Source organism: Mizuhopecten yessoensis, unplaced genomic scaffold (genome assembly GCF_002113885.1).
Source record: "Mizuhopecten yessoensis strain PY_sf001 unplaced genomic scaffold, ASM211388v2 scaffold7781, whole genome shotgun sequence".
NCBI lineage: Eukaryota > Metazoa > Mollusca > Bivalvia > Pectinida > Pectinidae > Mizuhopecten > Mizuhopecten yessoensis.
The window spans coordinates 122,302-147,930 of record NW_018407219.1 but is presented as its reverse complement, the minus strand read 5'-3'; the positions used below and the strand labels follow the sequence as shown (position 1 = coordinate 147,930).

The window sequence follows — 25,629 nt, the reverse complement described above, 5'->3', positions numbered from 1 at the left end:
CCAATCAAATTAGTTAACCTACCCTCAGTGAGTCGCCCACCCCAAGTAGCTTGTTTAGATTTTGTCCCATTTTTCAAAGACTGTCCTATATGTTAATTTAGACCTGGTGGTATAGAATCTTGCAATCTACCAGATATAAGCAAATCTAAAATACACGAAGAATATTTATAATGAAATACAATTTATTATACCCAGGACATTAACTGCTTATTTTTACATTTGATCTAACTTGACCTCTCTAGGTTAATTTTAAGTCCAAGAAAAAATTCATAATAAAATATATTTATACTATATATGTGTACATATCACTATAGCAAGGTTATTTTATTATATTAAATTAATCTCATCATCTTTATTTATGAAAAGTGACTGGCACTAGATCATAAACTTAGGGAACTTAGATATAATTTCAAAAATGAAGAATGTCTTGTATTTCAGTTCCTTTTCCAAATTAATTTTATCACTCAGGGGAGCATATGGTACAAATAGGACTTTTCCCCCAAAGTTTGAAGCAGATTCCAAGAGAAATATTCAGTTTACTGATACATGTGCTTAACATTTGGGTTCAAGACTCAAAAACTTGTGGATAAGTATTGTATAACTCTTTTTAATAATAACATCTAGGATAGATATTTCAGCCCAAAAACATTTTTTTTTTTGATACAGAACAAATTCTGTTTGAGAATCAACTGTTTTGAACAGTTTTTTTTTTAAATATATAGCACCGACACTCAATCCATATTGATATGAAATATTTGAAATTTGAATATTTCTATAGTGCATAATTCCATAACCTTAAGTCTATAGGGACATGTCAAATACTACCAGGTACTCGTTTATATATACAATGGAAGATATTATATATAATGAATGGGCATCACAGTATATATATATATTTTGCAGCACACTTAATAAGCATGTGACATGTCCCTGTAACCCACATCTAATTATAGGTAAGTAGTGGGATTATTAGTGGAAGCCAATATCAACACATCCAACTAATACAGTACTTTAAAACAAGAGCCCCATGGGCCTAACAGGTCACCTGAGTTGTAATGCAATTGTTATTTGTTGTTGTGATATGTCAAAAATAAAAATTACATATATATATATGTATAGCAGGGAATTTTGCCCCTCACCAGGGAGGAATTAGTACCCAAGGGGTTGTGAAATTCACATTTTGATTAAGCACATCAGGATATTTCCATCCATGAGAAGGTTTTTTAACATATCTGGATCTGGAAGTAGACAATTATTGTTTGAGCTATTTTGGCCCCTTTTGGCTCCGCCCCTCAGGCCCTTAGCGTCCACATGATCACATCATGTAAATGTATCCCCTCCCCAAGAGTAAAAGGGCGACAATTGAAAAAAAAAACCTTAAGATATACACCTCATATACATCAGATATACACCTTCTAAACATCAGGTATATACCTTCTATACATCATGTATACACCTCCTATAGGTCAGGTATACACCTTCCATGCATCAGGTATATATACCTTCTATACATCATGTATACACCTCCTATAGGTCAGGTATACACCTTCCATGCATCAGGTATATATACCTTCTATACATCAGGTATACACCTCCTATAGGTCAGGTATATATATACACCTTCCATGCATCAGGTATATATATACCTTCTATACATCAGATTACACCTATACATCAAGTACATCTTGTATGCATGCACATATACATGAGGTATATGTAAGGTCCATATTCTCTGTAGGTAAGGTACCTCATCTTTATAATAGTTGTCTGATATTGGTTCATATTGATTGCATGCACAGGAAATATAACATGTTTGCTTGTGCTGGAGTTTCCCATTTATGTTCCCTTATTGTGGCCTCTCAAGAACAAGAAGCACAGGCACATTATTAATAGCTCACCTGGAATAATATTTTTCATTAAAAGTTGTTGATTACCTCTTACCATACAGGAAATATCAGCTTGGGGATCTCAACAATTTCCATGTTATGACTGAAGGAGTAAGTCCTCAGGGATGGGGTGGGCTCCATTAGGGACTATCTTGGTATCATGAGTGTTTTTCCTCTGCATGCCCAGCAGCATTTGGATGGGATCTTTACTGATTTCATGTAAAATTTGGGGACTATAAGCCCCTTGTGGCAGGGCAGGACCCTGGCGCCAATCATGTAAGCATGGATGTATTCAGATGGTTACATGGTGGGGGATCTTAATTATCTTTACACCCAAACTTCCTCTATTGGCACCCAAATGCTCTGGCCCAGTGACTGATTTGCCTCTGTTTTTTTCAGACCTGAGATATGCTACAATTACAGGTTTTTTAAGATTAAATGTCTTATTTTCCTCTTTACCGGAAATATACCATGTATATACTTTGTATCATGTACATTGTATCTTCTGGAAAATGAGTCAATACACTATATATAATAGAGATGATAAATACAGGTACCTCATGCAATGAGGCTGTATTATAGAGGATACCCTTACTAAATAAATAAGGACTTTTTATGTACCCTGTATACCACTCTCTTTATACCATTCTTTATATACTCTGTAAACCACTTCTTATTTACCCTGTTAACTAGTTTGTATAATCTGTATACAAATCATTATATAACCTTCTCAATATTTCTTTAAAAAGATATCTTTGTTGTGTTTTATAATAAACAAGAGGCACTGAGTTAGGACAAGTCTTTCTAACAAAAGTGTATCCAAGTTTTGATGCTCAGCAATATATTATATATATATATATTACTACATCCAGGTATAACACATGTAGTTACTACTACTGACAGGTATTACACATGTATATATTATCACAGATAGGTATTACACATGTAGTTACTACTACAGACAGGTATTACACATGTATATATTATCACAGATAGGTATTACACATGTAATTACAACTACAGACAGGTACTACACATGCATATACTATCACAGATAGGTATTACACATAAATACTACTACAGACAGGTATTAAACATGTACTACTACATACATGTATTACACATGAATATACTATCACAGACAGGTATTGCACATGTATTTACTACCACAGACAGATCATACACATGCATTTACTATCACAGACAGGTATTACACATGTATATACTATCACAGACAGGTAATACACATGTAATTACTACTATAGACAGTTATTACACATGCATATATTATCACAGACAGGTATTACACATGTATATACTATCACAGACAGGTATTACACATGTAATTACTACTACAGACATGCTGTAAGTGTTACCATGTATCTGGCTTGTGTGAAATGCCTTTTAGGTCACAAAATACAATTGTATCTCTACAAAATATATCTTATAAGTGATCAATATCTCAAAGACTTTAAAGAACATGCACCTGATGATGAAATATCACTTATCTGTATACATATGTATCAAATAATGAAATATTACTTCTTGTCTGTAATAGTATAAGTAAATACAAGTTTATAACCAGTTTGAAACAATGAATTAATGTTCCTTACATTACAGTATATTGATAGAACATAGAATTACAAATACATAAGTATGTTCTTTAATGTCTGTGATAGTTAAAACAATTTTATCTGAAACAATATAATTAAAGATACATAGCCTGTCTGTGATAATAAATACAGGTGTATAACCAGTCTGAAACAGTAAATAAAAAAATAAGTCCCCATGTCTATCTATATATGTTATACTCCACAGAGACCAAAATGGCTTTAATGCGGTCTGTGATAAGCAGCCGAAACAATTAATAAATGTTCCTAATATGTTTAATGTCAATTACCTGTCTGTGAATTTGTACGGGTAATATTACAATTTTATCAAATTTCTTTAAAAACATTTAGAGGAAATCCGTGAAGAAAATCTTATAGAAATTGTAAGTAATACATGCAGTAGGATCGTTTTCCTTCAGTTATGAAATACATAGGAACATCCATTTCTCAACCACTTACCCCCCATCTACTTTATAAAGCTTAACCTTTTAAAATAATGTTAATACCGCTATAACCAGACCTATTTGGTGGCATTAAACTCCTACTTTCACTTTCACATACTTCATTTCCGGTTAAGAGATACGTACAAAACTAAGGCTTTCGATTTAATGCTTTACCGAGCGCTGTGGAGGAGGGTTTATTATCTCAAATTAAAATCTCGTTCTTTATAAGATATCTTATAACCGAATTGTATAAGATATCTCATTTTATTTTGTTTATAAGATATCTTATATATTATATAAGATATCTTCTAAAAGATATAAGATATCTCATTTAATCTTCTTTATAAGATATCTTATATCTTTTATGAGATATCTTATAAAGAAAGGTATATAAGATATCTCATTTATTATATAAGATATCTTATAAAGTATATAAGATATCTCATAAAGTATATAAGATATCTTATATAATTAAATAAGATATCTTATATAATTTGGTTAAGTACTGGATCAACATTTCTCCATGCATAAATGACAACTTGGCTTGCCATATTGTCCAGTAGACATTAATACACAAGCACTACAGCATTTACTAACAACGGTGTGCCTGTCAGGGATAAATACCTTGTTGTTTGTTCCTGCTTTTTCACTGGTATAAAATAACAACCAGTTTAAGAAAATACCTTATCATGACTCTGAGCAGACAATGAATATTGGATGCCATAGTCTGAGTGAGTGATGTCGCCTGTAAATTATGTATAACACCGTACATTAAAACCTTGGTTATAACAGTAAATTTATGCTGTTAGTGTAAAACACTGAGTTTAGAGTTATTAAAAAAACACTGATTTTAAAACAGCTGTTGAAAAATTGACGAGTGATCTGGGAATTACTCATACTTTGTAGAAAGATAATTACTGTCACTCTGACTCAAAAGTTCTCTCCAGCTTAGCACGTAGCTTAAATGGAGCCCATGGGACACATGTGCTTTGTTTGGTGTAAAGCACATGATAAGCTTACAACAAAGAAGTGCCTGCTTCCTCTCTAGTAGTGCATCGTAAACTCTAAATCTACAATCCGTTGATCAACCAGATTCTATAAGCTAACTGTTTCCAATAATCTACAAAAGATTTCTTTTATTGTTTTCTTAATGTTCAATCACTAATGTGTTTGAGCTATACATAGTTTTAATTGTTGCAAATCAGGTTGCCATCTAGTTGCAAGGTATTACTTGTATCAATTATTCATCTGTAGCCTTGTTAGGTGCCGATGTCAGCCTCTGGAACCAATGGGCTGCTGAACAAGTTTACCTTAACCTCTCGATGTAAAACTATTATTATGACGCCAATGCTGTTCTGTAATAAGTGGCTTTATTTGGAACCAAAACAAGTCAATGATGTCAGTTTCCAATTTGGCAGTCTTTGTTATTGAAACTACTTGTAACTTGCATTGGCATATATATATATATACACATTATCTGTCATTTTGTTAAGTACTTGATGGAAGGCAGTAATTTTTCAGTGAGCATCTAAGTTGAGACCAGGGCATGACTATCCGTAATTCATGTTTTCATTCCTGATTCTCATTAGTTGCGTTGATGTTGATTATCATGTCATGAATGTTAATTTCATTTCTCCCGTAATCTCTCTCTCAAAAAAAGAAAATACAAGTCACTGGGTGTTGTTTTTGCAATCTCCACGAATATAATGTTTCCACCGTGATATGTAATAAAGATGACTTAATTACTAGTGTATGAGAAGAAACAAACTCATCATTATAATTCCTCCCTATTGGATTGGTACAATCGTATTTGTATTTAGTAGAAGTATTATACAGGAAGTGAGGTCAGGAGATTGAGGACAGCATGCCTTGTCATCCTCTGCCAAGTATGTTATGTCTGGGGTTCAACTGGTGTGTGATATGACTTACTAATAACAGGTTCAGGGAATGGTATGCCATGTCAGGTTTCTAGTCTTCATGTCGTGTAATAATGACATTGTGGGCAATAGTTCAGGCTCCCTTTAAGACATGTTGAGTAAGCATGACTTTGTGGGCAGTAATTAAGGCACCCTTTAGGACATGTTGTGTAATCATGACTTTGTGGGCAGTAATTAAGGCACCCTTTGGGACATGTTGTTTAATCATGACTTTGTGGGCAGTAGTTCAGGCACCCTTTGTGACACGTGTAAGCATGACTTTGTCGGCAGTAGTACAGGCACCCTTTGTAACACGTGTAAGCATGACTTGGTGGGCAGTAGTTCAGGCTCCCTTTAAGACATGTTGAGTAAGCATGACTTTGTGGGAAGTAGTACAGGCACCCTTTAGGACAAGTTGAGTAATAATGACTTTGGGGGCAGTAGTACAGGCACCTCTTGTGACACGTTTAAGCATGACTTTGTGGGTAGTAGTACAGGTGCCCTTTGTAACACGTGTAAGCGTGACTTTGTGGGCAGTAGTGCAGGCACCCTTTGTGACTCGTGTAAGCATGACTTTGTGGGTAATAGTTCAGGCACCCTTTGAGACACGTGGAAACATGACTTTGTGGGCAGTAAATGACTTTGTGGGCAGTAATTAAGGCAACCTTTGGGACATGTTGTGTAAGCATGCCTTTGTGGGCAGTAGGTCAGGCACCCTTTGTGACACGAGTAAGCATGACTTTGTGGGTAGTAGTACAGGTGCCCTTTGTAACACGTGTAAGCGTGACTTTGTGGGCAGTAATTAAGGCAACCTTTGGGACATGTTGTTTAATCATGACTTTGGGGGCAGTAGTACAGGCACCCTTTGTGACCCGTGTAAGCATGACTTTGTGGGAAGTAGTACAGGCACCCTTTGTAACACGTGTAAGCGTGACTTTGTGGGCAGTAAATGACTTTGTGGGCAGTAGTGCCGGCACCCTTTGCGACTTGTGTAATCATGACTTTGAGAGAAGTAGTACAGGCACCCTTTGTAACACGTGTAGCATGACTTTGTGGGCCGTAGTACCGGCACCCTTTGTGACACATGTAAGCATGACTTTGTCGGCAGTAGTACAGGCACCCTTTGTAACACGTGTAAGCATGACTTTGTGGGCAGTAATTAAGGCACCCTTTGGGACATGTTGTGTAAGCATGACTTTGTAGATAATTGTTCAGTTTCCCTTTGGAAGATGTTGTGATGGATTCAGAGTGATACAGCAAGTCCTTGTCAGGTGTCTTTTTGTGTCAAACAAGCAGTACTTTTTCATTTTTAGAAGGTTTGTTTGGAACTTTTAGTTCACCTGCCTGAAAGACATAAGTGAGCTTATGGCTTGGCACAGCATCTAGCATCCAGCTGTCTGTACATCTGTTGTTGGTACATACAGGTTCAATTTGTTTTCTTTAAACAACTTCTTCTGAAGAACAAAGAGTTCTAGGGTCCTGATATTTTGTCTGTAGCAAGCAGGGGGTAGAAATTATCAAGTTTGTTCAAATACAAGATATTGACCCACTTTCAAGGTCACAAGGGTCAAATTTGTTGAAACATTTCAATAAGTTCTTCTGAATTACTAATAGCCTTAGGCATATATTCAGTATGTTGCATGCTGCAAAATGGTTTTCAAATTTGTTCAAATGGATGATCGACTTGACCCTCTTTCAAGGTCACATGGAGCTAATATAATAAAACTTTTAAACATCTGCTTTTAAAATTATTTAAGGCCTACTAGAGTAGTAGTATTTTGTCTGCAGCTTCCTAGAATATCATTCTATCAAGGGTGACCTTAACCTGTTTGACCTTGTCAGGTTGAGAATATACAGATTTTAGACATGTTTTTTGCCAACTGCATTGATTAACAAGTGAGAGATTCAGGCCCTACAAACCACTTGTTTAATTTGTCAGGTCCATTTCCTTTGTGTCAGGTACATAGTGTATCACATTGTGGCGAGATCATAGAATAGCATGACAGAGCTGGATATTGTGTCCATGTACAGAATGACATGACATCCGATCAGAATAGGGAATACTGGTTTTACGAGTTATTGATAAATAAGATTGTTAAATATAAATATTTTATCTATGTAGTTAGTTGTAGTACAATACTCCATTCAATATTATTTGTTTTGTGAAATCGTTTGAAGTAAATCCTATTAGATATTTAATATAACACAATAGAAACAAATGTTTTTCACCAGTATGTGCTATAGGAATAGTGTGACTGATGTTTTATGTTGTCATAGCTACCAATAACATACCAAACCTGATCATGTGTAGTGGTGTACAACAGTAGATCTAGATACTTTCACCGGCAGTTCTTCTCCTGACTTCACATGTTTGTACAATTTGGGATAGTTCATCATCAGAGACTGGTTAATAAAACCATGTGTAAATTGGTAAAAATTCTGTTGAAATATAAACAGTGCCTTCATTCAGCACACAGATATACGTACCTTGTAGGCCTTTTCTCAGCTCCAATTCAATACTTTGGCTACTATGATGAATTGCAAATACTGGCACAAAGGTGGATTCTTTACATCATGGATGTTTCTGAGAAAGAATAATTTCTTTACTGAAAAATATGCAATGTAAATTGACAAATAGACTGGTGTGAGTTTATCAATATAGATCACACTGCCATTGGTTTTCACATTTATTTATTTGTGGGTTTGCATGGCTGCAACCATCTTGATTTGAGGCTGGTATGCCTCTACACGGATATCAAAAGAGAAATCATGCAGTTTGGTTACAAGAGTAATTAACACGTTATAAGTCTATGAACTATTTTCTTGATGACAGTAGCCTTAATACCTTAATACAGATTAAGCTCAATTTTGTATATTTCTCATAACTTAAGTACAACTTCATTATATACAAATCACAAATCTGAACTCTGTAAATCTGACTTATGAGGTTTTAACTACCTTTTAATGTTGGTAAAAAACAAACACTTCAATTCCTTTAATTTGTCAATGGTGAACATGTGGAAAGAAAAGAATTTCAAAGAGGCTGACCACCAATCTGAAAACCAATTCCAGCAGGAGTTTAATTTGAATACATTACTCTTGTTACTTTAGTAAAGCAGTTAATAAACTAGGTAATGGAATAAAACTGGAAGTGTGTGGGTGTTTACGAGTGAATTCCAATAGTTGATCTGTGTTATTGATACAGTGTATAATCTATCACTAATGTCATCCGATTAGAACAGATACCTCCTTGCTGTTAGTTGAACAGAAAGAGTTTGCATTTGATAACATAATTGAAAGATGTACAAGAATACATGCATTATGCTGAGGTAATTTTTCGAATTAAAAAGTTATTATAGGAGAAACTCTGACATCAGTTAAAAGTACAATGGCTGAGGTAACAAATCCTGTAACAACTTTATCATCGTGTGACTATCATCTATAATGATTTATCATCATGTGACTATCATCTTTTATGATTAATCATCATGTCACTGTCTTCTGAGATGATGAGGTTTGTCATCACGTGATTGTCATCTGAGATGATGAGCTATGTCATCATGTCACTGTCATCTGAGATGATGAGCTTTGTCATCACATGACTGTCATCTGAAATGATGGAGCTATGTTATCATGTGACTGTCATCTGAGATGATGGAGCTATGTTATCATGTGACTGTCATCTGAGATGATGGAGCTATGTCATCATGTGACTGTCATATGAGATGATGGAACTATGTCATCATGTGACTGTCATCTGAGATTATGGAGCTATGTCATCAAGTGACTGTAATCTGAGATGATGGACCTATGTCATCATGTGACTGTCATCTGAGATGATGGAACTATGTCATCATGTGACTGTCATCTGAAATGATGGAGCTATGTCATCATGTGACTGTCATATGAGATGATGGAGCTATGTCATCATGTGACTGTCATCTGAGATGATGAAGCTATGTTATCATGTGACTGTCATCTGAGATGATGGAGCAATGACATCACATGACTGTCATCTGAGATTATGGAGCTATGTCATCAAGTGACTGTCATCTGAGATGATGGAACTATGTCATCATGTGACTGTCATCTGAGATGATGGAGCAATGACATCACATGACTGTCATCTGAGATTATGGAGCTATGTCATCAAGTGACTGTCATCTGAGATGATGGAACTATGTTATCATGTGACTGTCATCTGAGATGATGAGCTATGTCATCATGTGACTGTCCTCTGAGATGATGGAGCTATGTCATCATGTGACTGTCATCTGAGATAATGAGCTTTGTCATCATGTGACTGTCATCTGAGATGATTGAGCTATGTCATCTGAGATAATGGAGCTATGTCATCATGTGACTGTCATCTGAGATGATGGAACTATGTCATCATGTGACTGTAATCTGAGATGATGGAGCTATGTCATCATGTGACGGTAATCTGAGATGATGAGCTATGCCATCATGTGACTGTCATCTGAGATGATGGAGCTATGTCATCACATGACTGTCATCTGAGATGATGGAGCTATGTTATCATGTGACTGTCATCTGAGATGACGGAGCTATGACATCACATGACTGTCATCGGATCATAAACTGATGGAGAATGTTTGAATTATACTGATTTAAAGTTATAGAGTGTAGAAGGCATGTTTTGTACTCTCAGAGACCAAATTTTCAATGTTCATGCTGCCCTTTATATACCTGATATTAGTGTTACTTGAGTACAGGGGAAGTGTAGGAATACTTTTAACTGACATGATGAAGGAAGGAGTTGAGTGCAAAGTCAGATGTAAATTGGCAGTGCAACTGCATTAAGTGTAACTCATCATTTATTGGGAGAAATTTTTAACTACAATACTCCAACAATGATTTGATATTAACCGGTAGTCAATCTAAAGTTTGACTGTTGTAATACCATACACATTGTGCATATATTTCCATATGCATGAGATAATACAAATATGGATACATATTTATTTATGAGATAACTGCTGGTGATGGTTGCTTACCTTGCTAGCGATCTTAAAGTGATATAGATCAGACTTGCTAGATGAGTGATTTTGACGGATCTGTAGAAAAATATACATGCTTTGTACATAGTCACCATGGGTGTCACTGAGGTAATAGACAACCCTGTCTGTGTACAATAGACAACCCTGTCTGTGTACAATAGACAACCCTGTCTGTGTACAATAGACAACCCTGTCTGTGTACAATAGACAACCCTGACTGTGTACTGTTGCTACTGCATTAGTGGTGAACCATTTGCTCTGCAGTAAACCATGAGTTTTGCTGGAACCTGTGATGAAGCCCTTGCTGTCTCCCCTACTCCATGAAGCCCCTGTTGTCTCCGCTACTCCATAAAGTCCTTCCTGTTTCCTCTACTCCATGGAAGCCCCTGCTGTCTCCCCTACTCCATTGAAACCCCTGCTGTTTGCCCTACTCCATGGAAACCCCTGCTGTCTCCCCTACTCATGAAGCCCTTGCTGTTTCCCCCTACTCCATGAAGCTCCTGCTGTCTCCGCTACTCCATAAAGTCCTTGCTGTTTCCCCTACTCCATGGAAGCTCTTGCTGTTTCCTCTACTCCATGGAACCCCCTCTGTTTCCCCTACTCAATGGAAGCCCTTGCTGTTTCCCCTACTCCAAGAAAGCCCCTGCTGTTTCCCCTACTCCATGGAAGCCCCTGCTGTTTCCCCTCCTCCTTGAAGCCCTTGCCTTTTCCTTTTTTTCAATGAAGTCCCTGCTGTTTCCCCTACTGCATGGAAGCCCCTGCTGTTTCCCCTCCTCCTTGAAGCCCTTACTGTTTCCTGAACTCCTTGAAGCCCTTACTGTTTCCTGAACTCCATGAAGCCCTTGCTGTTTCCCTTTTTTCAATAAAGCCCTTGCTGTAGATTCAGCTGTCACCCCAATTCATTGCAGCCCTGTAATCTCCAATATCTCGACATATTTCTCCTGTTCAATGTAACCTCTGCCTACTTTTAATCCTCAATTTATTAGTATGTTTACAGCTATTTTTCTTCTTTTTCAGAATATCGAATTCTAGGGAAAAAGGGTGAAGGCACATTCTCTGAGGTTTTAAAATGTCAAAATATAAAAGATGGCACATACTGGGCGTGCAAGAAGATGAAACAAACTTATGACAGGTGAGTTTCCTTAGTGATAACATTATCTAAACCCTGAATGGGCAATACATCAAGGTCATCACTTTCAACCCTCAAGGTCATTGGCATCAAAATCATAATCAGACAAATTGTGAAGGTTGTCCCTAGTTGTACCTAATTTGTCTTTACATTTGTAAATGACAGATGACTCACTTATATGAGTGTTCCTGTAGTTGCCGTCTGTATATACTAAATAGATACTTTAACAAATATATCAAGGTGGGCCAAATATAGAGATGGTTCGAAAGAAGGAAAAACACCTATATGTTTTATCCTTGGAGATTTGTATAATATTTATTCACACTGATACTGTGTAAGTTATGAATCTCAGTAGACACATGACATAGTCAAAATCATTTATTATCATCCTGAATGGTGATGGTTTGGTTAGAATTAAACTTAAAAGTGGTGAAAAATGTCAGGAGCAAACAAATTATCTTGGCAATTAAAGCAGTACCCATTTATTCATATCCCCATACAATGTGACCATTTTATATTGTTTTTCCATTTCATATATAATTTATACTCATTTGCCATATTTTATATTGATTCCTGTACATTTATCAATTTTCTATAATTGTTTGTATATGTAGAGACATAGACAATAAGAGTGGGCTAATAGTCTGAGAATTCTCCAGCTGGAGTAGTGGTTCTAAAGCCACTAACATGATTGACTAGTCAAAATTTGATATTGTTTATCTTGTTGATAAAAATTGATTTAGTGGAATTTGCACATGGATTATTGCAAAAATTGGAAACTACTTCCCAAAATTGACTCAAGTATATTCAAAACTAATTTCTAGCCCTGTTGTATATTCATTGTACATACAAATACAATATACCTATTCTCAATACAAACATGCTCAAATACGATACCTTGAATAAGTTACTAAAGATTTTGGGGGAAAATTGAGGTCAAATAGGAAGCTTTTAAATATTTAAAATGGTCATGACAATAACAAAAAATATATATTTAAAACGTACTTGGACAAAAGCCAAAATATGCTGCCCTGTATCAGACTGGTATGATTTGGCACACTTGGTGGGGTATACTTACAGTCTTACACGGGTGGAGTTGCACACAAGTAAAACTTGTACCAAGCCATACAGATGGAAATCTTCAGTAAATGGATATTTCATATTTCACATTCAATTTACACTGATGTGAATTAATGAGTCTTAAATGTTCAGATTGATGTATGTGTTATGTACAGGTACGGGAGATTAACCGACAAGCACACATTTTTTATACAGTAGGTCAACCACTCTACAATTCTGTAATTGATGCGTGATTTTTCAACATAAAAAATATCAAACTGGAGCAGGTCACAGCATATGTACCTCCTATGAAATCTCAAACTTACCATTGATGGCATTGAGCCTAGCTCCCTGGTAGACCATTTGATGACTGGTCTGCTGCCAAACATAGTCTATGAACCCTTCGTTAAACAGAAATCAAATTGAGCTATAGCATTGTCCTAGGCTTGCTTTGGATGATTTGATTGTATCACTCATTAATGCAACATATTGTTTTTATTATCTGATTCCTCTCTGACTAGATCTACTTGATATATATACAGGTTTATCAATACAATTCTTAATATCATTATTGAGACAACACTAGGAATCAACACTCAGTTCACAAAACCACCACCAACAAAACCACCAGGCTCACCTATGCTAACCTCATTGCCAATAAGTTCCCCATGTAGCTATCAGCTCAGTGCAAATGGTTAATTCAATTTCTGCCTATCCTGTTCAACATTTTTAGGCTAACTGACAGCCTCCCCGATTTTTTGGTATGTGCCAACGGAACTACATGCCTCATATATTTACTCAACAGTCTTGGGGTCAGAATACACTAAGAATACAGTCCAAAACATCTTGTGGAAGTCCCAGCCCTTCTCTAACATCTGTGCTCCTGATCTATATGGCAACCTATTGATCAATTTGTTAATTTTCAAATATTAGTAAAAGACTGAACTTCTGCCTAGATCACTGACAGGGGTGTTGTCATGACTACACTTAAAGTGATGGTGTTGTAAACTAAATCCCTGTCCTGAACACACACACAAGTTGTTTCCCTCCGTTTAAAGGTGATGCAAACAATTGAAATTATATAAGAAGACATGGATCCATCAGCACTTATTTTAATACCCTGCCTAATGATAATTTTTTCAGTATGAGATCTTTGTTGGGGGAGTAAAGTCAGGGAATACTCTGAATATAAGTAAAATGAAGCTCTAGGTGTTCCATTTCTGTCTTGTCTCAAGCTCACCGGACTGCTTTGGCTTAAGCTCATTCCCTGGTGTATTATTCTTTTTCAAAAAATCATAATAAAAAACAGACCAATTTAGTCATAATTATCACAAATTGAATGCCAAATTGGCGGATGGTATATCACTCGATCCCAGATAGGCACATCTGCTGACATCCAACCAGGAAGTGCCAAGTCACAAATCATTTGAGTTCAAAATGTTCAGTTTCCCGTTGGTATATGTACACTCTGAAAGATCACGCCATTTCATTTTGATATGTGAGAGCATTACATTGTCATTTTAATAGCTGAACAAATATCGATCATCAAAACATTGCAACTGAAAACACCTCACAGGAAGATTCAAGATACAGGAAATATCAAACAAACTTACAGTGATGCATTTGCATACTGCTTTAATGATTTTTCTGCTCTTTCTAAACATTTCTTTCTTGACTGGGCTTGTATTTTATTTTGTCAAAATGTTTTGATAATAATTGTAAGCATGTGTAACAGCATTATAGTAAATGTAATGTGCTAAGACAGAGCAGCAGGTCCAGGATTTCATGTTAAGATGGTGTGACATTGGGTGACAATTGTCTTCAGCACAATCTATATGGGGGTGGGGGTAGGGAATTAACACTACAAAGTGGAGCTGCCACTGCAAGGTATGAGGATGGCAGATAAAAAAAAGTAATTGTGGTAATTACAGGAATGGTAATGACACACTCTTGTTTTGTTTGTTGTAAGATCCTCAAAAGTGAAAATCCCAGCCCCACAACCTTGTCGCCCTCCATAACACCTGTGTCACTCCTCCCCAGCCCCACAACTTTGTTGCCCTCCATAACACCTGTGTCACTCTTCCGCAGCCCCACAACCTTGTCGCCCTCCATAACACCTGTGTCACTCCTCCCCAGCCCCACAACTTTGTCGCCCTCCATAACACCTGTGTCACTCCTCCCCAGCCCCACAACCTTGTTGCCCTCCATAACACCTGTGTCACTCCTCCCCAGCCACCCAACCTTGTCGCCCTCCATAACACCTGTGTCACTCTTCCCCAGCCCCACACCCTTGTCACCCTCCATAACACATGTGTCACTCCTCCCTAGCCCCACAACCTTGTTGCCCTCCATATCACCTGTGTTACTTCTCCCCAGCCCCACAACCTTGTCACCCTCCATAACACCTGTATCACTCCATCCCAGCCCCCCAACCTTGTCACCCACCATAACACCTGTGTCACTACTCCCCAGCCACCCATCCTTGTCGCCCTCCATATCACCTGTGTCACCTTTCCCCAGCCCCACAACCTTGTCGCCCTCCATAACACCTGTGTCACTCCTCCCCAGCCCCACAACCTTGTCGCCCTCCATAACACCTGTGTCACTCCTCCCCAGCCCCACAACCTTGTCGCCCTCTATAACACCTGTGTCACTCCTCCCCAGCCACCCAACCTTGTCGCCCTCTATAACACCTGTGTCACTCCTCCCCAGCCACCCAACCTTGTCGCCCTCTATAACACCTGTGTCACTCCTCCCCAGCCACCCAACCTTGTCGCCCTCCATAACACCTGTGTCAATCCTCCCCAGCCACCCAACCTTGTCGCCCTCCATAACACCTGTGTCACTCCTCCACACACCTTGTCACCCTCCATAACACCTGTGTCACTCCTCCCCACACCTTGTCACCTCCCCTGTCTTCTGTAATCCCCGTCTTCTGTAACCAGGATGACTTGTAACATCATACCACCTCTGCCAGCTGTCAGCATGCGGTCTCTCTGGGTGTTAGCCATGGTGTTTGGTTTATCTTGCATGTCACCGTTGTTGTGACTCCGTGTGACTCTAGCCTAGGTTACTTATTGATTCTAACATTATATCATATCTGTATTATTGATTCTGGGATCTATCAGCTCACATATCTTTATAGTTATCTATAAACACAGCAGGTAGATACAATCTATTACCTGTGCTGTTTTTTTACCTGTTATCGACAGAAAACAAATTCTGTTACTTGGTATCTATGTTGGAATAATCTCTTCATTTAATCTGGTTCTTAACTCAGATCCTTAGGGAAATAGGTTATTCAACAGTTGCTATGATACTTTTTCACAATATTTCACTCCAGCAAATACATTTTTTCTCACGTCACCCTATCTGCATCAAAAGGTCAGGAAAAATATCATAAAATGTTCAGATTATGTTTTTAAGCAACATTTGTCAATAGTTCAACAGATTTGTATCGACCTATTTATATGTACAATCATCCACTTAGGAGTTGTACAGGCTTGGACAAAAGCAACTTTGTAAAGACAGGCCTGGGACAGAAGAAATATATTTGTACTTTCTTAACAAAGCATCTTATAATTAAATATTCTTTTGTGTCAATCAATTTGTACCTTGTAGTGAAATGTACATACTTTATCAATGTTTTGCCTGAGGTCAGAATGCTTTGGTAGTAAATCCGTGGCGATTTGCTGACATGTTGTGAATTAAGATTAAAGATATATGGAGTTTGCATGAACCTATTTTTCACTGAAGGTAATATTGATTCAGTAGAATTACTGAACAACAATTCGCGGATGGTATACCAATATTTGTAGTTTTTACATATTATTTTTCATTTGTATATTCCTTCCCATAGCAGGTGCATGTATACATGTTTTACATATGATTTGCTATTTACGGGTTCTATACCAGGTGTCTTACATATTACTTATTTCCCATAGCAGGTGTCTTATTCCACAAAGCAGATGTCTTATTTGAAGTTTCCCATAGCAGGTGTCATAATTGACTTATTTCAAAAAGTAGGTATTTTACCTAGTATATATGACTTATTTCCCATAGCATGCGACAATTAGACCAGTAACTGCAGTTAACGCTATCCGCAGTATGGTAGTAACTGACCCAGTATCTGTGGATGTGTTTACACCTCCTGGACGGTGTCCTGGACATTAATGTACTAGGAAGCCCCTGCCATTTGCACCTGCCTGTGTAGAATCAATATGTCTTACCTGTTTAGTACCACAATATGGCCTGATTAAGATCAAAGTGAAGGGTACCTGTACAGCTAAGTAGCTTATTTATTTTGTCAGCTTACAATTATCTTCAACTGTTTTCTTAAATAATTAATACAGAAAAGGCTTGTAACATGTTTGTGTTGAATGGGTAACTATGTAGGAAACAAACATGTACCAACCATTACAAATGGAAAAACAAAACATGTACGGTGTCCCTCGAACCATTACAAATGGAAAAACAAAACATGTACTGTGTCCCTCGAACCATTACAAATGGAAAAACAAAACATGTACGGTGTCCCTCGAACCATTCCAAATGGAAAAACAAAACATGTACGGTGTCCCTCGAACCATTTCAAATGGAAAAACAAAACATGTACGGTGTCCCTCGAACCATTATAAATGGAAAAACAAAACATGTACGGTGTCCCTCAAACCATTACAAATGGAAAAACGAACATGTACGGTATCCCTCGAACCATTACAAATGGAAAAACAAACATGTACGGTACGCGTCCTTCGAACCATTACAAATGGAAAAACAAACATGTACGGTACGTGTCCCTCAAACCATTACAAATGGAAAAACAAAACATGTACGGTGTCTCTCAAACCATTACAAATGGAAAAACAAAACATGTAAGGTGTCCCTCGAACCATTATAAATGGAAAAACAAAACATGTACGGTGTCCCTCGAACCATTTCAAATGGAAAAACAAAACATGTACGGTGTCTCTCAAACCATTACAAATGGAAAAACAAAACATGTAAGGTGTCCCTCGAACCATTATAAATGGAAAAACAAAACATGTACTGTGTCCCTCGAACCATTACAAATGGAAAAAAAAAACATGTACGGTGTCCCTCGAACCATTACAAATGGAAAAACAAAACATGTACTGTGTCCCTCGAACCATTACAAATGGAAAAACAAACATGTACGGTACGTGTCCTTCGAACCATTACAAATGGAAAAACAAACATGTACGGTGTCCCTCAAACCATTACAAATGGAAAACAAAACATGTACGGTGTCCCTCGAACCATTACAAATGGAAAAACAAAACAAATTCAGTTCACAGATAAAATTCATTAAATTAATAAAAAATACTTTATGTTTAACGTTTTAGTATATATATGTATAAGGCTTCCTACCCTGTCAACAGTCTCTATAGATAGGGGTTGTCTTCATTGTTTACAGATAATGTATCAAATTGGATTTTGAATATGGCATGGACAACCTCTGTTCTGCGTGTGCTATAGTTTGTATCAGGTTGCTACGTAGGTATATCTTTTAGGGAAAGTTAAAACTACAGCTGCTCTATACTATTTCTTCTCTACATCACTGATGTTGGAATTGGCTGTCTAAAATAAAAATCACACATACCAGGGAAAATATTGTCTAAATCGACTGCCTGGTGGTGTTAATGTTTAGGTACAGAAGGTGATAGTATAACACAGGTGGTGTTACTGTTTAGGTACAGAAGGTGATAGTATAACACAGGTGGTGTTACTGTTTAGGTACAGAAGGTGATAGTATAATACAGGTGATGTTACTGTTTAGGTACAGACGGTGATAGTATAACACAGGTGGTGTTACTGTTCAGGTACAGAAGGTGATAGTATAACACAGGCGGTGTTACTGTTTAGGTACAGAAGGTGATAGTATAACACAGGTGGTATTACTGTTTAGGTACAGAAGGTGATAGTATAACACAGGTGGTATTACTGTTTAGGTACAGAAGGTGATAGTATAACACAGGAGGTGTTACTGTTTAGGTACAGAAGGCGATAGTATAACATAGGTGGTGTTAATGTTTAGGTACAGAAGGTGATCCAATAATACAGGTGGTGTTACTGTTTAGGTACAGAAGGTTATAGTATAACACAGGTGGTGTTACTGTTTAGGTACAGAAGGTTATAGTATAACACAGGTGGTGTTACTGTTTAGGTACAGAAGGCGATAGTATAACATAGGTGGTGTTAATGTTTAGGTACAGAAGGTGATAGTATAACAGGTGGTGTTACTGTTTAGGTACAGATGGTGATAGTATAACACAGGTGGTGTTACTGTTTATGTACAGAAGGTGATAGTATAACACAGGTGGTGCTACTGTTTAGGTACAGAAGGTGATAGTATAACACAGGTTGTGTTACTGTTTAGAAACAGAAGGTGATACAATAATACAGGTGGTGTTACTGTTTAGGTACAGCAGGTGATAGTATAACACAGGTGGTGTTAATGTTTAGGTACCGCAGGTGATAGTATAACACAGGTGGTGTTACTGTTTAGAAACAGAAGGTGATACAATAATACAGGTGGTGTTACTGTTTAGGTACAGAAGGCGATAGTATAACATAGGTGGTGTTAATGTTTAGGTACAGAAGGTGATACAATAATACAGGTGGTGTTACTGTTTAGGTACAGAAGGTTATAGTATAACACAGGTGGTGTTACTGTTTAGGTACAGAAGGTGATAGTATAACATAGGTGGTGTTAATGTTTAGGTACAGAAGGTGATAGTATAACACAGGTGGTGTTAATGTTTAGGAACAAAAGGTGATAGTATAACACAGGTGGTGCTATTTTTTAGGAACAGAAGGTGATAGTATAACACAGGTGGTGTTACTGTTTAGGTACAGAAGGTGATAGTATAACACAGGTGGGGTTACTGTTTAGGTACAGAAGGTGGTAGTATAACACAGGTGGTGTTGCTGTTTACGTACAGAAGGTGATTGTATAACACAGGTGGTGTTACTGTTTAGGAACAGAAGGTGATAGTATAACACAGGTAGTGTTACTGTTTAGGTACAGAAGGCGATAGTATAACACAGGAGGTATTACTGTTTAGGTACAGAAGGTGCTAGTATAACACAGGCGGTGTTACTGTTTAGGGACAGAAGGTGATAGTATAACACAGGTGGTATTACTGTTTAGGTACAGCAGATGATAGTATAACACAGGTGGTGTTACTGTTTAGATACAGAAGGTGATAGTATAACACAGGCGGTGTTACTGTTTAGGTACAGATATTCTTTGTAAACAGTTTCATTTCAGTAATAATTAACATACCTTTAGAATGCATATGTTATGCCTACACTTGTCTCTGTAGTCAAAAAACAAAGGATTAAAAATCTTGCCTTCCCTAACCTCTCATAATCCATATCCCAGTGATAGAGCCACAGAGTAATCTCCCTTCCTCAAAAACCTTTTATGGAGGTTTTCATTATATAGAAGCAGTGGAATTCTATGGATTGTAGGTATAACACAGGTGGTGTTTCTACACAGGTATCCTTTATAAAGAGGTTGTCATTATATAGAAGCAGTGGTATTATAAATAGGGTAGTTGTAGGTTATATTTATAAACAGGTTATCATTATATAATAGCAGTGGTGTTATATTGAAGGTAGTTATAACACAGTTGGTATTAACACACAGGTGATCTTTTAATCAGGTAAATATAGACAGGTGGTATGTAAGGCAGGTTTCATATTGATATTATGTATACATCAGACATCATAATCTCATATCACAGGTATAGCATGAGAAAAACTCAATGATATTTATATTTTAGACTGTCGTTGTTATTGATGCTATATTTTGAGGATCTGAGGTGTACCTGCAGTCAGTGAAATGTTTACCTGAACTCTCTATGGGCTGTGTGTGTGAGTAATGGACACAATTACAGCTTATTTGACTAGGTTCATTATTTACACAAATTATTGGATTTTTGTCCGGTACAATACATTAGACACTAGGTAAACTTAGACACACTATCATTTCCAGTCTCACCTCAGGCAGATCAGGGCCATAGTTTGATTTGGGATTTCGAAGTCTGAAAATTAACATTTGTACACACCACGCTTTACATATTTTTTATATCCAGAGATATGTTTTATTACTCTACCTTTGGTAATGCCTGGTTTTACTTCTGCGGATAAAGTAACATTTTATCCTGTCTACTCTGGCAGTCTTTTTAAACTGTTAAAAAAATGCATACATGTCATTTTCAATACAATTTGGTTTGGTATAACTACAATTACATGAGAAAACACTTTTAAGCATGTACAAATGTGTGATTTTGAAGATATGTTTTATTACTCTACCTTTGGTAATGTCTGGTTTTACTTCTGCGGATAAAGTAACATTTTATCCTGTCTACTCTAGCAGTCTTTTTAAACTGTTAAAAAAATGCATACATGTCATTTTCAATACAATATGGTTTGGTATAACTACAATTACATGAGAAAACACTTTTAAGCATGTACGAATGTGTGATTTTGAAGTAACATTTGTTACCATATAGAGTTATAAGTTAAAACCATAAAATATGAATAATATATGACAATGATATTTACCATTAGCCTTAATGGTGTATGTACCATTCATTGATAGTTAAGCATTTTACACAAATACACTTTACCAGAGATAAGCTCACTCTTGATAGTTAAGCATTTTACACAAATACACTTTACCAGAGATAAACACAATTTTGATAGTTTACTGCTAGATGCACACCCATGAACATTACCAGGAATGAACTGACGTTTGATAGTATATTACCAGGGGTGTAACGTTTGATAGTATATTACCAGGGGTGTAACAAACGGGTTTTCAATGTGTAAGCCCAATGAAGAAGTGTGGTGCCGAAGGCAGCACCTCGAAGCGTGCAGCGCGAGGAGGGGGAGGGTATGGGAGGGGTTTTTCCCCCTCCCATTGGTGGGATCTGAGGGATCTCCCCCAGGAGAATTTTGTTTTCTAGAACGCCTGAGACGCATTCTCCCGTGTTCTGGCGTTAGTTTCAATGGCCATTTTAAAGCAAGAAAATATCGTTTGCCCCTATTATTTTACAAATATTTTGCTTATTTTCGGGTACGTAGGTTGGTACTCATCTACATGATGTACGCCAATTCTGTTATGGAGTTCGGTAACATTATTCCACGGAAAAGAAAAATCTAAGATCATGTGGATTTTGAGATAGTTATTGTTAGAGTTATTCTCTTCTTGTGACGTTTCTCCTCGTGACTGTGACTCCGGTTGCGCAGGGATATGAGACTAGTATCACAAGCTAGTCTACACTAGGAATAGTTTAACACTATGTACATAAGAACCGATATACTGGTCAATGTAAAATATAAAGCCATGGTTTATTACCATTCCTTCCCTTCATATGTATTTTGTATCAATAAAGGGGATAAAAATCATAGGAACAGTTTGTTTCACCATCAGTTNGGGGGCTAGTGAGTACTATGTGTAGACCAATAATTTGCATAGCTAGAGTTGCACTGGCACGGTTACCATGTCGAATGATTGAAGCCAGGCTACCAACCGTATTGTTCCCTTTATATTTATGAAAGCGGTAAAAAACTTAGAAACACTTTATTTCACGGGGAAAACTAGAGTTAGTGTTTGGGTACACTGATAATTAGCAAGGCTAGAGTTTCACTGGCGCGGTTACCACGCCGAATGAATATGCTACTCTCAGTTCTACATTTGTTAGAGACTTTGATTGCAACGAAGTATTTTAATTGGCGGTCTTTATAGCAGATACAAAACACCTGTCATAGCTTTTGAATATTTTATATCATAAAGTCTATGTTGCATCTTCATTTCTTTTATTTTGTCAAAAATGATGTGTAAGCCCGGGCTTTTTTGCTACATAGGTTGTTACACGCCTGATTACCTACTTATATAATTATGATACCATGCACACTATTTGACCATCAGTTTTGGTAATTAATGTTCCATTAGATCAACAAGGAGAAGTATAAAGTCTGTCCTTGGTGTATAGGTTTCCACTACCTGGTATATATAACAGTTGTTGATGTGGTGTAGGCTTCCTGACTGCATGTACACAAACAATTAACCTCGCCTCAATGTACAATGTGTTACACTGAAGTGGAACACAATGGTGTCCCAATGCTTCAGACCTGGAACAGAGCCACACCCACTGACACCAACTCCTGTGCCTGGCTGAGGACTGTAAACACTGCCAAGGAAAAACATCACTGAAAAATTCAATTTCCTTACAATTGTAAAACATTGATTTCTTACCTTTAACATACTGTGCTGTACAATACAGAATAACCTAGAATTGTTTATTCAGTAATCAATTAATTTGCCTTCAAGAATGTTACTCTTTCGTATTTTTGCACAAAAGATATATTGTTGTAGATTCTGTTAAGTAGAAGTCAGTTTGATATTTTTGTATTTCATTGTTGATGTTTCTGGTCATAGGAAACTTGAATCAATATCCATTTTTTTTCTCTACAATTTTCCATATTAATTTATTACTAAGTGATTTGAGGGGAACAAACTGATATTTAAGTATGGACTTTCTTTATACAGTGAAGGTCATGTTTCTCTGACCTCCTTCATACAGTAAAGGTCTTGTTTCTCTGACCTCGTTTATACAGTGAAGGTCAATGTTTCTCTGACCTCCTTCATACAGTAAAGGTCTTGTTTCTCTGACCTCCTTTATACAGTGAAGGTCAATGTTTCTCTGACCTCCTTTATACTGTGAAGGTCGTGTTTCTCTGACCTCCTTTATACAGTAAAGGTCAATGTTTCTCTGACCTCCTTTATACAGTAAAGGTCAATGTTTCTCTGACCTCCTTTATACAGTAAAAGTCAATGTTTCTCTGACCTCCTTTATACAGTGAAGGTCAATGTTTCTCTGACCTCCTTTATACTGTGAAGGTCGTGTTTCTCTGACCTCCTTTATACAGTAAAGGTCAATGTTTCTCTGACCTCCTTTATACTGTGAAGGTCATGTTTCTCTGATCTCCTTTATACAGTGAAGGTCGTGTTTCTCTGACCTCCTTTATACAGTAAAGGTCTTGTTTCTCTGACCTCTTCCATACAGTAAAGGTCTTGTTTCTCTGACCTCCTTTATACAGTGAAGGTCATGTTTATCTGACTTTCTTTATACAGTAAAGGTCATGTTTATCTTTATACAGTAAAGGTCATGTTTATCTGACCTCCTTTATACAGTAAAGGTCATGTTTATCTGACTTTCTTTATACAGTAAAGGTCATGTTTATCTTTATACAGTGAAGGTCATGTTTCTCTGACCTCCTTTATACAGTGAAGGTCTTGTTTCTCCGGATATTTTTATGCCCCGCAACAAAATCGGGGGGCATATAGTGTTGCCGATATCCGTCCTGTCCCGTCCCATCCATGAGCCAGGGCATTTATGTATTATAGACATTTTCTAGTTTTCATTTATTGTTTCTTGTTGTACATTGTGACAATGAAAATCAAGGAAGAATATAATTCAAAGCAATTTATTACAATTCCTATCACAATTCACTAGTTCCATGTCAATAATCATTACAATAATTGTTTATTATTTTTCAATATACCCAGCTCTTATACTTGTACACAGATTGTGTAAGCAATGATTTAAGAAGTTTGTGTATGTATAGTTATGTACAGTTTGTGTATTGTGTATGCATGAATGTATTAAGGGGTTTGTAATACCTACCTATAATGCAATATAATGCAGATGAACACACATGTATGTATACATTAGTAAGATTTACTGTATTAAGTTTTAATTTGATATATATATATATATACCGTATAGTGTATACTAGACTAGTTATAGGTTTACCTAGACATAAACTTGGCAGTGATTTTGAGTATTTGACATCTCAGTCAACTGCCGATCAGTGTAGGTTGTAGTGGTTGTAGGCGAGGTCTACTGGTGACCTTGTATACTACAGAGTTTGTAGGACCGTTGTCTCGTTTGATAGTTAGTGGTGGGAATTAGTCTGAGAATGATAGACTTGGTGTGGAATTACTTGGCCAGAAAGCCTATGTATACTGGTATGTGGTGACATTAAAGGGATCTCATCTATGTTCCTACTCCACATTGTACTCATCTTAGTTACTTACAGGAGGGGACAAAGTACTAATCAGCACAGTGCTTAAAAGTCATAAATACTAATAAAACTAGTACAGTACTTGTCAGTGTATATACCATACTGCAGTAGGGTGTATCAAATTATTTACATGGGCAGTGTAGGGAATAATTGTTATAGTACATGTAGATCACATAGTAGGACGTTTTTGTCAATGTAGTACGACTATCGTGGTATTGATGGGGGTAGTGTAGGGAATAATTGTTATAGTACATGTAGTTTCACATAGTAGGACGTTTTTGTCAATGTAATATGACTATCGTGGTATTGATGGGGGTAGTGTAGGGAATAATTGTTATAGTACATGTAGTTCACATAGTAGGACGTTTTTGTCAATGTAATACGACTATCGTGGTATTGATGGGGGTAGTGTAGGGAATAATTGTTATAGTACATGTAGTTC

General features: G+C 36.9%; 1 protein-coding gene across 1 annotated transcript in view; it reads left to right on the top strand.

Annotated features, from left to right (window-relative positions):
- The window catches only part of LOC110454355 (MAPK/MAK/MRK overlapping kinase-like), an 82,791-nt gene that overhangs the window by 14,487 nt on the left and 42,675 nt on the right, over positions 1–25,629 (top strand). Inside the window, exons 2-4 of the mRNA XM_021503823.1 lie at positions 11,894–12,008; positions 18,752–18,764; positions 21,088–21,114. Of these exons, the coding sequence (XP_021359498.1) occupies positions 11,894–12,008; positions 18,752–18,764; positions 21,088–21,114 (155 nt within the window). The remainder of the gene's footprint in view (positions 1–11,893; positions 12,009–18,751; positions 18,765–21,087; positions 21,115–25,629) is intronic.